This window comes from Gobio gobio, assembly GCF_949357685.1.
Source record: "Gobio gobio genome assembly, chromosome: 7".
NCBI lineage: Eukaryota > Metazoa > Chordata > Actinopteri > Cypriniformes > Gobionidae > Gobio > Gobio gobio.
The window spans coordinates 15,856,161-15,871,131 of NC_137103.1; the positions used below are offsets into that span (position 1 = coordinate 15,856,161).

A 14,971-nucleotide genomic window follows, 5' to 3' on the forward strand; every position below is an offset into this window, starting at 1 on the left:
CACACATTTGTTTTGATTGTTTTATTGAGGTCACTATAACATGCTATAATTTTATATATTCAATATAATATTCAAACAACTTCCCTCTGTTTTAGGGCTTTAACCTAACCTAACCATACCTGCAGTATTGCAAGAAACACTAGTAGTTCACGTTATTATCGTCCTGCTCCCCACTTGAATGACAGGGTAGACATAGTGCTGCTAATGTCATCAAAATGGTCCCAGGGCCCACCAGATATAATGTCAGCCATAAATGACCTGAGACATAAACCGTTGTTAAAAAAAAAAAAAAAAAAAAAAAATCATATTCTGGTGATTTAAATTGCTGTGGTCAAATTGACCCCAGTGGTAAAAAATGTTACCAGATTTGAGGGTAACAGGAGGGTTAACTATATGTAGAACTTTTTTCTTTTGTATGCAAATTTGATTTAGTTTTACTTATATTTAATATACTACTTTTAATATAACAACATGTATAGCTTTACAAAATATTGCAGTAATAATAAAGATATTTTGCATTTGTGTTTCAGAGTTAAAACCCAGTTTTCTTGATCAGATTTGTATGGTGTATATTTTCTTGCAGGTTGCCTGTATGCAGTTCATTAACATTGTGGTTCATTCTGTGGAAGACATGAATTTTAGAGTGCACTTACAGTACGACTTCACAAAGCTGGGCTTGGACGAATATCTGGACGTAAGTAAACATGTTGAAATGCTTCTTTTGAAGCAAATGTACAGTATCAGTCTAAATGTGGAGCTCACTCACTCACTCACTCTCTCTCTGTCTGTCTCTTTGAGTAGAAACTGAAGCACACCGAGAGCGATAAACTGCATGTGCAGATTCAAGCGTACCTGGATAACGTGTTTGATGTTGGAGCTCTGTTGGAGGATGCAGAGACCAAGAACGCAGCGCTGGAGAGAGTGGAGGAACTAGAGGAGAACATGTCTCATGTTAGTAATGTTTTTACATTACAACACTCTTCACCAATGTCTAATAGAATCCTGAAAAACAATAATTTAAGTGCTTGCCATTTAAAGCTTTCAGTTTTACTCTGCAGCACCAGAGAACAATATGACCTTTGTCTTGTTGTTCATTTATTGCCAATATTTGCTCACTACCCTCAGTTAATGTAATGGAATTTGCACTATGTCATTATGAATAACAGCAAGCGTTATATGTGGATAACCAGATCTCTGATACAATGAACTAGCAGTTTAACCCTTAAATGCATGAATGTTTCGCCAATCATTATTACATATTCGGGTCTTTAGCGACCCGGATCCATATCTAACACGGATGTATCACTACCCATTGCGATAATATAAAACTCTCCCGATATTAGAGTAACAATTACAGAAGAATAAAATAAAGCATATTTTGCTAGCTTTTGGAGCTTGGAAGGATTCAGTTTGAGAATATGTTTTATACGTTTTATGTCCTCTTCAGAGCTCATTTTCCAGTACATTCAGCATCTGGCTTATATTCACCATCTCCAACATATTCTCAAAACTATCATTTTCAACATCTTCAAAATCAATATTTTGATCGCTGACAGATTCCTCACCAGATCCACCATCAAGTGACAGTGACACTGATATTTGACAGCGTTCAGTACTTGCTCTGCAGTAAATCGCTGAGCCATTTCAAGTTTTGCTGATGATACTTCCTATTCTTTTGTTTTCTGCCTGCGATAACTATGAGTGAAACGTCACTTCATCATTGTGTATAGCACATTGCCACCTTGTGGAATAAAGGTGAATTGCACTTATTCAGTCATCAAAGATTAAATCATTGTTGTACAGAAAAAAACACTGTTACACACATCGGGTCGTTAGCGACCCCATACAATTTTTACAAAAAATTAATGGGAAAACAGAACTTGTTTTATTGTTTATAATAGACCCGCGTTTTAACTGTCATCAATATCGTAAAGTTTTTTTTTAAAAATTATGTACATTTATAACACTAATACTTTGTATCATATTACTTTTGGGGGCTATAAGCAGTATTAGAGTTCAACGGAAAGTCTTTAATGATAATGAAACATGATAGATACATGTAGCTGACTTTGACCTTTTGTGAAAGTTGGCCCGTCTCTGCCAAAGGATGACTTCCTGACCTGAGGTAATTTCCTCATTAGTGTGGCATTGATTTTATAGTGTACTGCATAAGTGCATCTTAAGAGTTGTCAAGCATTCATGAAGTTCTAATTAATGTGAATCTGAAGTTAAATATTTATGCAACTCTGCCTCATGAAGTGTTTTTTTGTGTTCTGTTTGAAGCACAGTGTTCATGTCTCAGCAGTTTGGAAAGCTCAAATGCTCAGATCTCTTGTAGGCTTTCTGTCATGGCTTATTTGTGATTGTGTCTTCAGATGTCTTAATAACTCTATGTTCTGGAGTCTTATTTCTTGTTGATTCTTGTTTTTAGCTGACAGAAAAGTTACAGGACACAGAGAATGAGGCAATGGCGAAAATCGTTGAGCTGGAGAAACAACTCATGCAAAGAAACAAAGAGCTGGAGTCTATTCGGGTAAAAGATGAATCCTTACTTCACTTCCTCTTGAGGTTCTGAGTTGCAATTTGCGCAACAATAATCTAGTTAATGTAATAAAGGTTAAGACAATAATAGTAAATGCCATTAGATTTGAAAAAGAAGCATTGGTAGTAGTTTTTTATACTTTATTTTATAGTCCTTTTCTGCATATACATGTACATATTATCTATAATTATAGTGCAATAACTGGGTAATGACTAACCCTTTGAAATAAAGTGAAACCAAAGCATTATCTTTCATATCTGTGCAAATTCATATGTAGGTTTTATTCTAGTGAAATACCCATTTTTAACCATCCATCCATTAAAAAAAAGAAAAGAAAATCATGTTGACTTGAAAACCCTTAAATCCCATTAAACCCTTAAAAGTTTTTGTTATTTTAGTGTCAAGGAAAAAATTAAATAGCATATGCTTTAAACCTTTTTTTTTTTTTAATAATTTGAACCCCTTAGACATAACATGTTTACTTCAAGTACACCTGAAATGTTGTTAATATTTATAAAAATCAACGACACATTCACGTTCACAGTTTCTTTGATGTTGGTTAATGGTCACATGATATGTAAGAAAACAGAAAAAAAAATCTTTTTTATTTTACTTTTATTTTTATTATTATTTTTATTTTAATTTAAAACTGCCAAAAAAATGTAATTCCAATTATTTGGTCATATATTGTGATTTGAACTGTTATTATATATATTTTTAACTCTAATTATACAAAATTGATGACAGAAATGCTATTACAATTGCACAATAAAATAAAAAAAGTGATATTGTAATAAAAAAAATCACAGATCACTTTACTCAGAAACACGCAGCGCAACAAACTTTATGCATTATTAAATCGCAGCCTTTTATTTGATAATCGCACTAAGCTATATTTTATAGCTTTATATTATATTTTAATTTTATTTGAATTTATTGTGCAGTCCAATTTATTAATTGTACATTTGAATACTTAAATAGCTTGTTTCCCTGTTTGGCAAACCCTGCTTTAAAGCATAAAGACGCTTTCTACATTGTGTTTGTGTTAACTTTGATTCCTGCTTTGTGGTCGTAGGAGGTGTATAAAGATGCCAGCTGTCAGGTGCACACCCTACGGCGGATGGTGAAGGAGAAGGATGAGGCCATTCAGAGGCAGTCCAACCTGGAGAAGAAGATCCATGAGCTGGAAAAACAGGGAACCATCAAGATCCAGAAGAAAAGGGATGGTGACATAGCCATCCTGGCGTCCCCTCCACAGGGGAACGGGCATCTACCAGGGTCAGAGGGTGTAGTTGGGCTGTCCGGTGAGGGTGTGGTCGGTCACAGAGGTGTGGCTAATGGGGCGGCACATGGTATGCCCATGCCTGAACCTCCGCTACCCCCTCCCCCTCCTCCTATGCCAGAGACAGGTGAGTGACCACCCTCAATTCTAAATAATGGACATATGTTTGAAAATGTATGCTTTTTGGAAAGCAGATCCACTTCTGAACTACCATTTGTATCAATGTTCGGAGCTCTATATTTGATATTTGCAGCCAGCAGGGTCGGTGTCACGCCATGGTTGTAGCAAAAATAAAAGAGCAGGATCTAACTGCAGCAGTCCCTATTCACAAAATTAAAAATAACAAAGCATTCTCAAATACCCAAAACACACAAACAGAACAACCAGCTAAATGCAACAATGATGCAACAAAGAATAACAGAAAACATGCTCAGTATATACCAACACAAACCAAGGAACAGGTGCATTAATCAAAAAATGATTAACCATGGAAACTAAGGGATGAGTATAGGTCAATTATTCCGCTTACTACGGTTACCACACCTCAAAACATTGTTCAGATGATTTATTTCAAGACATTTGTCAGGTTTTGTCCTTAAAACGCTCTTGTGTGCAGGACTAATTTCTACGCATTTAAACCCAAGCCTTCGTTGCTAATTCCAAAACATTTTAGTTGTTTAGTATTCACTGATAGCAGACTAATGCAGTTATTAATGCAGTGAGTTATTAGAGAGAGAGAGAGCGCTTTCAACTTTGTTTGGCAGCAGCGTCTCCTAATACGAAACTGTAAGAACAGCGCCTATATTACCTCGCTAGTGAGAAATGTCACGATGTAGCTTTTTGTGATGTAGTTGTTCAACTATTTTACTGATAAAATTGTCAGAGTGCTGACAACATGTTTCTCTGCAAGGGTGTGTGTTCGTTCTATGTGTGTGTTTTTAAGTGGGAGAGCAGAGAGAGCGGGAGAAAGAGAGTAGGGGAGAGCAGGCACAACCTAACGCTTTTTGACGTTCTCAGTTTGTGTAAATCCACTTGGGGTTCTGAGTACTTATTGTTTCTCACATTAATTCCACACATGTCTAGTACAATTATGTTGTTTTGTTTCATTAATACAGTGTATACTTTTTTCTTGATTTACCCTGAAAAAATGGAAGACCTACCCACTTTTTAAGACCAATGATATTGGACCCACTAACTTTTACCGTCTCTAATTCAGCGCATGTCGGTTCACCTACACCAAACTGATGAACACACGTTAGATGCTTTATTTCCACTTTTCGAATATGTTCTTCGTTTTCAATGAAAATTAACGCCTTTCCGATCCGATATGTGATTGGAAAAAGGAGTACCTGAGGTCGATTTGTGTCAAAACTTTCTGCCATGTGCTTGACCCCTACACTAATGCCGCTGTATATGATTTGGTGTCTTCCATAATTTTGTCTGGCCAGATGTTTAGTAATCAAGGCGGGTTATTTGCACTTAATGTAAATGTCATCCACTCCAGTAAAATGTTCTGGGGGAGGACCCACCCACATTTGCTTCCGACGCCCATGGCCTGGACCAGCAGTAATTCATGCTGGTTTATGCTGGATTTTTCAGCAGGAAATGTTTCAGCCTTTTCACAGAAATATCTTATTCTGCATGACCATATTCTACAACCCTTAATCCTGCCCAATACCTAAACTTAACAACTAACTTACTAGCTACACTGTAAAATCGAATTAGTTAGACTTACTTAAAAAAATTGCCTTAAAAAAACCAAGTGAAATAGGAATAGTATGTTTAGCTAACAAATGCTTAGGTAGTATAGTTCACTTACACAAGAGTTCTAGCAACTAAAAAAGTACTGTGGAGAATACTTGATCTTTTACTTTGGACTTAGTATAGCTACCATTGTTGTTACCATTGTTGTGTTTTGCTTGCTGAATGTTGAAGTCTGTGTGTGACTCAAGCATGATCAACTAGAAGATATTGTTACAAATATAGAGGGATTATGTCAACCAAATTAAAAGCTTCACATGTGTTTATGGCATAAGCATTAGCAATAAAATTGTAAACGATCATTATACGACATAAAGGGAAATATTGCACAAGTTAATTTTAAAAGGTGACCTAATTTCTGACTAAATCGTTAACTAAAGTCAACTTTTGAAAGCAACCTATTTATTACTTATCTTCCTTTGAAACCAAATAATATGAATGTTCCAAGTGCCCAACCAAAGGGAACACTGATCACCATAATGGTGATGCTTTTTGCTTAACAAAATGGCACTCAAACCAATCAACTAATCTTAACTTGGGTTTTCCGAGTAAACAAGGAATAGTATGTGAATAGTACAGATTACTATATTTTTACAATTAAGTTAAGACATTAAGAAAAGTTAACTAAAAAGTGTTCACTGTTGGATTTTACAGTGTATTACTAAACAGTAATTAATAATTTATTGAGGCAAAATTCATAGTTAATAGTTAGTTAATTGTGAGAAATGTGAAAAAAGTGTGACCGTAAAATGGAACATAATTTTTCCTTCTTCCTCTTATTTTTTCAAGTATCGAACGGTCCATCTGCTGCTCCAGCACCAGCTCCCCCACCTCCACCTCCTCCTCCTCCTCTTCCAGGCCCTGCTGTGGATATATCTGCCCCTATGCCTCCTCCACCGCCCCCCATGGCTCCTCCGCTTCCAGGATGTGGATCGCCCACCGTCATCATGAACTCAGGACTTGCAGGTAACGGAACCTGCTTAACACTAAAGACAAAACCATAACAATCATGTACAGCCAGTTTCACACGCTCAAAGTATGATACAGTATAGCAGAGAAGTCACGTGAACAAAAAACCCCCCAGCGATTTAGACCCAGATACACTCCAAACCTCTTAAGAGGTTTGTGTTTAAAGTTCATGCATCAGTTCAGAATGGCTGCGGGTCTCTGGAGTCACTGTCACACTGTCTCCTCTCTGAGATGAATGATAACAATCATCACAGCTCAAGCTGTTTATTTAGTTTCCTGTACAGGTTTAATGTCTGAACACGAATCACTTCTATTCTGCTGAAGTCTTGAGTCATAATATCAGCTCTATGATTTTACAGAACAGTATGTTTCAATTTTAGTACATTGACTTTAGTTGACATATAATGGTAGTGTTTTTCAGCATGTAATTTATTGAGAATTTGAGTAAGAATTCAATCATGTAAGTACGCAACAGTTGAAATATGGTCATATAAGACTTTTGGATAATTCCTATGATTCCTTGATGTTTAAAACTATGATAATTCTCAAGACTTATAGGATTTACTCTACCATTCCAAGGTTTAGGGTTGGGAAAATTTTAAAATGCTACATTTATTTGATTGAAAAAAAAGCAGTAATATCATTTTAATTTGAAATAACTCTTAAAATCTATAAATATATATATAAATATCTATAAATGAAAAAATAACTCTTATATTTGAATATGTTTTAAAATGTGATTTGTTCCTGTGATGGCTGAATTTTCAGCATCATTACTCCAGTCTTCAGCGTCACGAAACTCACCATATTTTAGTGAAAACTATAGCTTTATTATGATTATTTTAGTAAATCCTTATTGACAATGGATTAATGGTTTATTAGCTTTCTTTGTTCAGTCTTCCCTTGTGTTATTTTATTACAAAAAAGTCTCCCAGGTTTGCTTTTATCCACGGTTTGATGGTGTAACCTCTCTCTTGATCTTTATAATTCCTTATAAAACAACGCAGTTATTTTGGAACTTCTGTGGAAATGCGCTCTAGAGGAAAATGGCAGATCTTTGGAATCGGAGGTTGTGTTTTGTCTGCTCTTAACCACCTCTTTCTCTCTGCTTATTTCCGCTCTACCTGTTGTGCCGCCATAGAGGGACCCATCAAACTGTACTGTAGGTTTGCTGTGTCGTGTCGTGTGTGCTTAGTCTTGTGTGTGTGTGTGTGGTCATGGTATTTTAGTCTTTAAGACAACACACTCAGTTTCTCTGTAATCTTGATCTGACGATTCTGAAGCCGCTTTGCTGGTTGTTCCTCTTGAAACTGGGCATGAAATTGGACACTGTTTTGCATAACTTTTCCTTACCGTTTAAAAACCAGAGAGGAACATTCTTTAGACCTTGCTTACAGAGTTCAGCAAATAATGCCAGCCTATGAGACCACATGTTCCATGAGATGCAAGCTCTTATTTCAACACTCCACAACGGACAAAATCCCTGTTTCCAGAACTCAAGCCATGAGCCGCAACCTCATGGAAAACAAAAGTACAATTCACATCAACTCCTGATCTACAGATCTATTTGCCATTAAGAATTGTAGAACTCAAGTAAACACATATCGTTTCTAGCTGACGAAGCGCAATTTCATCTAGAACACAACTCATTACGCAACACAAATACATATTGCATTCTCGGCATTGCCAACACAGTTCTTCTTGTCGCTACTCTTTGGGGCTGCACGATATATCCCTATATACGGGATATGAGTGCAATTATTGCATCACAAAGGCTGCGATTTCACATATTTATTTGCTTAAATAGATATATGCGCTGCATGTTTCAGAGTGAAGCGCGCAATAGGTCATCTACATGTGCGAAGCTCATGATCCCGTGTTTTCATTGTCTTAAAGCAGCTCGGTTCGCAGTAAATGCTGCTCCACATGAACTCAATCTCTGAATGTGCTGTAAGTTTTGGTCGCATTTGAAAACGCAATGTGCGGCGCTGACAAATTTGACCACCAGATCTGTAACGAGAAGTGATTATTAACCTGTTGCCAACAAAGAAAAAGCTTTATGGCTCCCGGTGATTTTCCGCCAAAATAAAAGTTGATGGTTTAATGTTTTTTTTAAATGAATAATTATTTGTATTAGATTTTTATAATCAATTTATAGTAGTACTATACATTTATTAATATTGTTTATATTAAATATTATTTTTTCACAGTACAATGGTATTTTTCATTTTTGTTCTTTTTAAATATTTGTATTAATTCTGAGCAATCGCTTAATCGTGATTAATCGCATCCAAAATAAAAGTTCATTTTTACATAATATATGTGTGTGTACTGTATAATTAAAATGTGTATATATAAATACACACATATGCATGTATATATTTAAGAAATATGTGCATCTATATACTGTATATATATTTATATAATTTATCTTGTATATAAATATCAATATTTTACATATAAATATAACATATTTTTCTACTTGCATGTGTGTGTATTTATATATACATAATAATTATACACAGTACACACACATATAGGCTATTATGTAAACACAAACTTTTATTTTGGATGCGATTAATCACGATAAAATCCAATTAATCGATTGCCCAGCATTAACTTTTATTGAATAATCACAATAATAATAATAATTATTATTATTTTAGTCATATTGATTGGGTCAAAGACATGTGGCCTATAACTCTTTTAAAAAAAATGTACTGTTCACTTTCTGGTTACTAACGGAACTTGTCATTGTAACGAATATAGCTTCTTTCTTTCTTTTTTTTAACCTTTTATTTATTTTTATTTTTATATAGATGCATTCTAGAATCTACATTATTTTCCAATTAAGTTAACTGTTATGGCAGCACAACAGTCTGAAAAGAATCTTGCTAAGCTAGCTAGTTAGTTAAATTGTCATTTATAGTTAGTTACTTGATTAATAACACATCCTGTGTAGATATATTGGCCTACTACAAACATTTAAATGTGATTCAATCTGTCAAATTACTGTATTCAACATTTTATTGTTCCTTTATATCAGAATTAAATGAATGTACATCATACGGCGGTAAGACTAAAAATACCATGTCCGCTGTGTGAGTATGTGTTGGATTGTGTTGTGTTTGCATGTTGAAACAGTGTGCCATGCCGTTACAGGCGACTGATCGTCAGATAAGGCGATAGTTGCGTAAATTCAGGAATGTTTTACACATGCTGTGACTATCTCTTTTCATTTTCTGCACGACCTAATATCACCCCATCATATTATCCATAACCCTCACCTGGACTGGACACATTCACACTCTCTTTGTCACCTTTGGTCAGATTTTAATTCAGCCTGTTGTAATCTGCGTTTGCTGTGTCTGAGTCAGATTAGTCATTAACTGGGTCATTTTGAAGTTTTTATGAAGTATGAACCTGTATGAATGAAGGAAACCCTTGACTCATTCTCATGCTAAGACGCCATTTGAGTCACATCCTCATATAGTAAATCCCAAAACAGCCCTGAGCATCTGTCAATATGTCTCATTTCCTAAACACACAGGACAGTTATTGCTCAGAGATGCATTGTACAGTCACATTTCAAGTATCAATCATAGATCCTAGATCCAAATCCATGAATTTATTAAAGGGATAGTTCACCCAAAAAGGAAAATTATCCCATAATTGACTCACCCTCAAGCCATCCTAAGTGTATATGACATTCTTCTTTCAGACGAATAAAATCAGTTATATTAAAAAAGATCCTGGCTAATCCAAGCATTATAATGGCAGCCCAAAATTTGAAGCCCAAAAAAGTGCATCCATCCGTTATAAAAGTACTCCACACGGCTCCGGGGGGTTAATAAAGACCTTCTGAAGCGAATCAAAGTTTTTATGTAAGAAAGGTATCCATATTTAACACGTTGTTGAATACGGAAGGTGGTCCCCGGAAGCTAGACATTTTACTTTATAATGTGTTAAATATGGACATTTTTCTTTCAAAAACCCATCGATTCACTTCAGAAGGCCTTTAATAGCTGTTGTTGTTTTTCTTTTGGTATTTGAGCAAATGGGAACACAAAATATATGTAGTCTCTCATTCACTGCTATAGAAGTTTACCCAACTATGGGCCAGATTTACCAACAGTTTGCGCAAACCCTTTTTTTGCGTAAAAAAAAAAGACTGTCAGGATTTACTAAATTAGCACTGTAGACAGGGTTATTTTTGCGGCTGACCTTGTTGCATATGCATTTGTAGGAGTTTCCCTTTCAGAAGCTAAATTTATGGGAGAGTATTAAAATGATTCACACTAGGTGATTTACTAAGGTTTGCACTCGTCAATTACCTGGTGTTTGCACCATTATTTACAGCCCAAAAAAAGCTGGTTTTAAACCAGACGCTAATTTGCTCTTGGTAGATTGTGTTGGTCATAATGGAAATTATCCGGCAGCTTCTGTGTTCTGCTCAGTGCTTACGTGGAATTGACCTCTCACACTAATTTGCCCTGTTTAATAAATCTGGCCACTTCCGCTTCTGAGAAACCCGGAAATGTGAAAAGGGTCCTTTGAGGAATTTTGTAACATCGACACTGTACTGAATCAAACTGAACTGACTTCAGCTGAATAATGGCACTATTGTCTTCTGTAGAGCTGCTTTGCAGCAGAATTTGAAATTGTCCCATGCTTGATGAAGTTTACATCATTGATTCTGTTATTTTGCAATAATAACAATCTGCATTTTATATGGATAGATCATATCAGTATAATAATGTAATATTGAAAGCAACAAAATTCATACAACAAACGAATAGAAACTTTTAAATGGATAATTCTCCTCTAAATGAAAATTCTCAATCATTTATTCACCCTAAAGTTTTTCTTTCTGCTGTTGAACACAGAAGAAGATATTTCGGAGAATATGGGTAACCAAAAAGTTGACGGTAGCCATTGGCTTATATATTATGGAAAAAATACTATGCCTTTAAAAGTTTTTTGTTGCTTTTTTTGTTTGTTTGTTGCATGAATTTAGTTGGTTTCAATATCACAAGATGGAAAAGGATCTGACATAGTTTTACTTTAATGCATTTTTTACATCTAAAAAGCTGCAATTTTAACAGTGGTATGTAGACGTTTAATGCCAACACTATGAGAGGCTAGAGCTCTTTTTCTCTAGCCTGAGAGTGTAGATACATAGCAAAGGTGTCATGTTCACACATTTCCCCCTCACAAACCCTCATATATGTGCACTGGACACGTTCAGATAAACCCATCCTATCTGTGCCTGCTCTTGACAAACCAGCTCCACATCATGTTTTGTGTTTGTGTGATTTGCATGATGCTGATGTGTTTTTTTCTGTCATGTTGTGTAGCTGTGAAGATTAAGAAACCCATCAAGACTAAGTTCCGTATGCCCGTGTTTAATTGGGTGGCGCTGAAACCCAATCAGATCAATGGCACTGTGTTCAACGAGATCGATGACGAAAGAATACTTGAGGTGAGATGGACACAGTTATGAGAACTTTGAAAAAAGTTGTGAAACTTAGCAAAAACATTTGAACACCATTTGTTTTGTTACAGTACATACAAAAGCACAAATGCACCCTAAATTTTGTCTATTTTTACACAATACATACTTCTTATTATAATGCAATATATTATAATAATTAATACAAACATTAACATAACAGTGTAATACTAATTTACATACACTGATCAGGCATAACATTATGACAGGTGAAGTGAATAACACTGATTATCTCTTCATCGCGGCACCTGTTAGTGGGTGGGATATATTAGGAAGCAAGTGAACATTTTGTCCTCAAAGTTGATGTGTTAGAAGCAGGAAAAATGGGCAAGCGTAAAGGATTTGAGCAAGTTTGACAAGGGACAAATTGTGATGGCTAGACGATGGGGTCAGAGCATCTCCAAAACTGCAGCTCCTGTGGGGTGTTCCGGGTCTGCAGCGGTCAGTATCTGTCAAAAGTGGTCCAAGGAAGGAACAGTAGTGAACCAGTGACAGGGTCATAGATGGCCAAGGGCTGATGCAGGTGGGGAGCGAATCCCCAGATCTCAATCAAATCGAGCATCTGTGGGATGTGCTGAACAAAGAAGTCCGATCCATGGAGGCCCCACCTCGCAACTTACAGGACTTAAAGGATCTGCTGCTAACATCTTTGTGACAGATACCACAAGCACACCTTCAGGGGTCTAGTCGAGGAGTCCATGCCCCGATGGGTCAGGGCTGTTTTGGCAGCAAAAGGGGGACCAACACAATATTAGGTCATAATGTTATGCCTGATCAGTGTGTATTATGCATTATATAGGCATTATAGTGCATTAATTTTATAATTCATGCATAATATGTTGCATTATAATACTTGTACACCAATCAGGCATACAATTATGACCACCTTCCTAATATTTTGTTGTATCCCACCCACTAGCAGGTGCCGTGATGAAGAGATTATTATCATGATCAACAAAGTTTTGTGTTATATTTTGAAATGTATAATTTTCTGAGAGTAATGAATTGGTTATTCTTATACTGTATTAAAACTGAGGTTATAATTATGAAAATTATGCATTATCATGTGTACTGATATTTCTAATTCATTTATATACTGTACCATTCAACAGTTTGGGGTCAGTAAGGTGTATTGATAGAATAGTAAAATGATTTCTAAAGTATTTTATAATAAATTACATTTAAGTATATTCAAATAAAAAACATTGTTTTGAATTATTCAAAAGTTTCTTTTTTAATTGAAATTTTTACTGAATTTGTAATCAATTAAATGCAGCCGGGGTGACCACTTCTTTCAAAAACATAAAAAAATCTCACCAACCCCAAACTTTTGAACAGTAGTTTATAAAATAGAGGTACAATAAATATAGTGGATAAGTACAGATGTTCATTAGTACACAAGACTGTCTATTTGTATGATGTGAGGAGAAATAATGATATGTTTTTCTCTACGTTCTGAATTGTTGGCTTTTATTTTTTAGTGTCATGTTGATTTGCATTATGATTATATCCTGTTATCACTTTACAGTATCAGATATACTTAATGGTCAATGTTTTTTTTCTGTTCAGGATCTGAATGTGGATGAGTTTGAGGAGATGTTTAAGACAAAAGCACAGGGTCCAGCCATAGACATCACCTCCAGTAAACAGAAGACCTCTCAGAAAGGACCAAATAAAATCTTGCTGCTGGACTCCAACAGGGCTAAAAACCTGGCCATCACCCTCAAAAAAGTCGGCAAGACATCAGAGGAGATCTGCAGAGCCATCCAAGTGTAATTCACAGCCAGCATACACTAGAAATTGTCATCTCTTGATTGGTGCCATAGAAATATTTCTTAACCATAAAATGTATGGTGGACTCCAAACAGGACTGGCAACTGCAGCTTCTGGAGCTCCTGAATCAGATTGTTAAGGATAATGCTTTGATATGTGTGTGTATGTAAGGTTTGACCTGCGGACGTTGCCGGTGGACTTTGTGGAGTGTTTGATGAGGTTCATTCCAACGGAAGCGGAGCTGAAGGTTCTGCGGCAGTACGAGAAGGAACGCAAACCTCTGGAGAACCTGACAGATGAGGATCGCTTCATGATCCAGTTCAGCAAGATAGAGCGTCTCATGCAGAAGATGACCATCATGGCATTCCTGGGGAATTTCACTGAGAACGTTCAGATGCTCACACCGGTAAATAACACAAACCCAGAGCTGCTTTACCACACTGACAGCACATTTGGTCGAGAAATAAGCGGGATTTTTCCAGTATTCATTTCAAATCACCCAGGCAAATTTAGATAACTAATCTGGACATGCCTGTGGATCTCCTCCAAATTCTCAGATTCCCTTTTCTTTCCCTGAAAATTAGCATGACAATTGGCTAGTTTTAATGACCAAAAATATAACTTTGGATGTGTTTTTTTTTTGCTTTTGTCTCAACAGCAACTTCACGCCGTTATTGCAGCATCTGTCTCTATCAAGTCCTCCCAAAAACTCAAGAAGATTCTGGAAGTAAGAGTTTCACTTCTATCTTGATTCATTTTTCTCCAAAATGTGTTTGTGTCTTTATTGAGCGTGTATTTCTCTCTCAGATCATCCTGGCTCTGGGGAACTACATGAACAGCAGTAAAAGAGGAGCGGTATACGGCTTCAAACTGCAGAGCTTAGACCTGGTACGTTTTACATGCTCAGTTTTTTTTTCAATTTTGTCTGTTATAAGTTAAATCTCTATGATTTATGAATGGCCAACAAAGCACCTGTCATTTATTTCAATTGCAATTGTTTAAGCGTGCAGGTTGTGAAATTACATTCAAACCACTATGATGGATTTTGACATTTATAATTCTGTTAGACTGTCATTGATTTTATGATAACAAAGTGTAAGTATATAAAACACCAAGTATATAAAAAAACATT

The 14,971-nt window shown here is 35.9% G+C and overlaps 1 protein-coding gene across 4 annotated transcripts in view; it reads left to right on the forward strand.

Annotated features, from left to right (window-relative positions):
* fmnl2a (formin-like 2a) overlaps nt 1-14,971 on the forward strand; it is a 141,211-nt gene that overhangs the window by 108,464 nt on the left and 17,776 nt on the right. For all 4 annotated transcript variants that reach the window (XM_079821919.1, XM_079821917.1, XM_079821918.1 and 1 more), the window contains exons 11-20: nt 584-694; nt 802-951; nt 2,432-2,533; nt 3,618-3,951; nt 6,375-6,551; nt 11,912-12,036; nt 13,636-13,838; nt 14,011-14,245; nt 14,498-14,566; nt 14,647-14,727. In XM_079821919.1, coding sequence (XP_079678045.1) covers nt 584-694; nt 802-951; nt 2,432-2,533; nt 3,618-3,951; nt 6,375-6,551; nt 11,912-12,036; nt 13,636-13,838; nt 14,011-14,245; nt 14,498-14,566; nt 14,647-14,727 — 1,587 coding nt within the window. The remainder of the gene's footprint in view (nt 1-583; nt 695-801; nt 952-2,431; nt 2,534-3,617; nt 3,952-6,374; nt 6,552-11,911; nt 12,037-13,635; nt 13,839-14,010; nt 14,246-14,497; nt 14,567-14,646; nt 14,728-14,971) is intronic.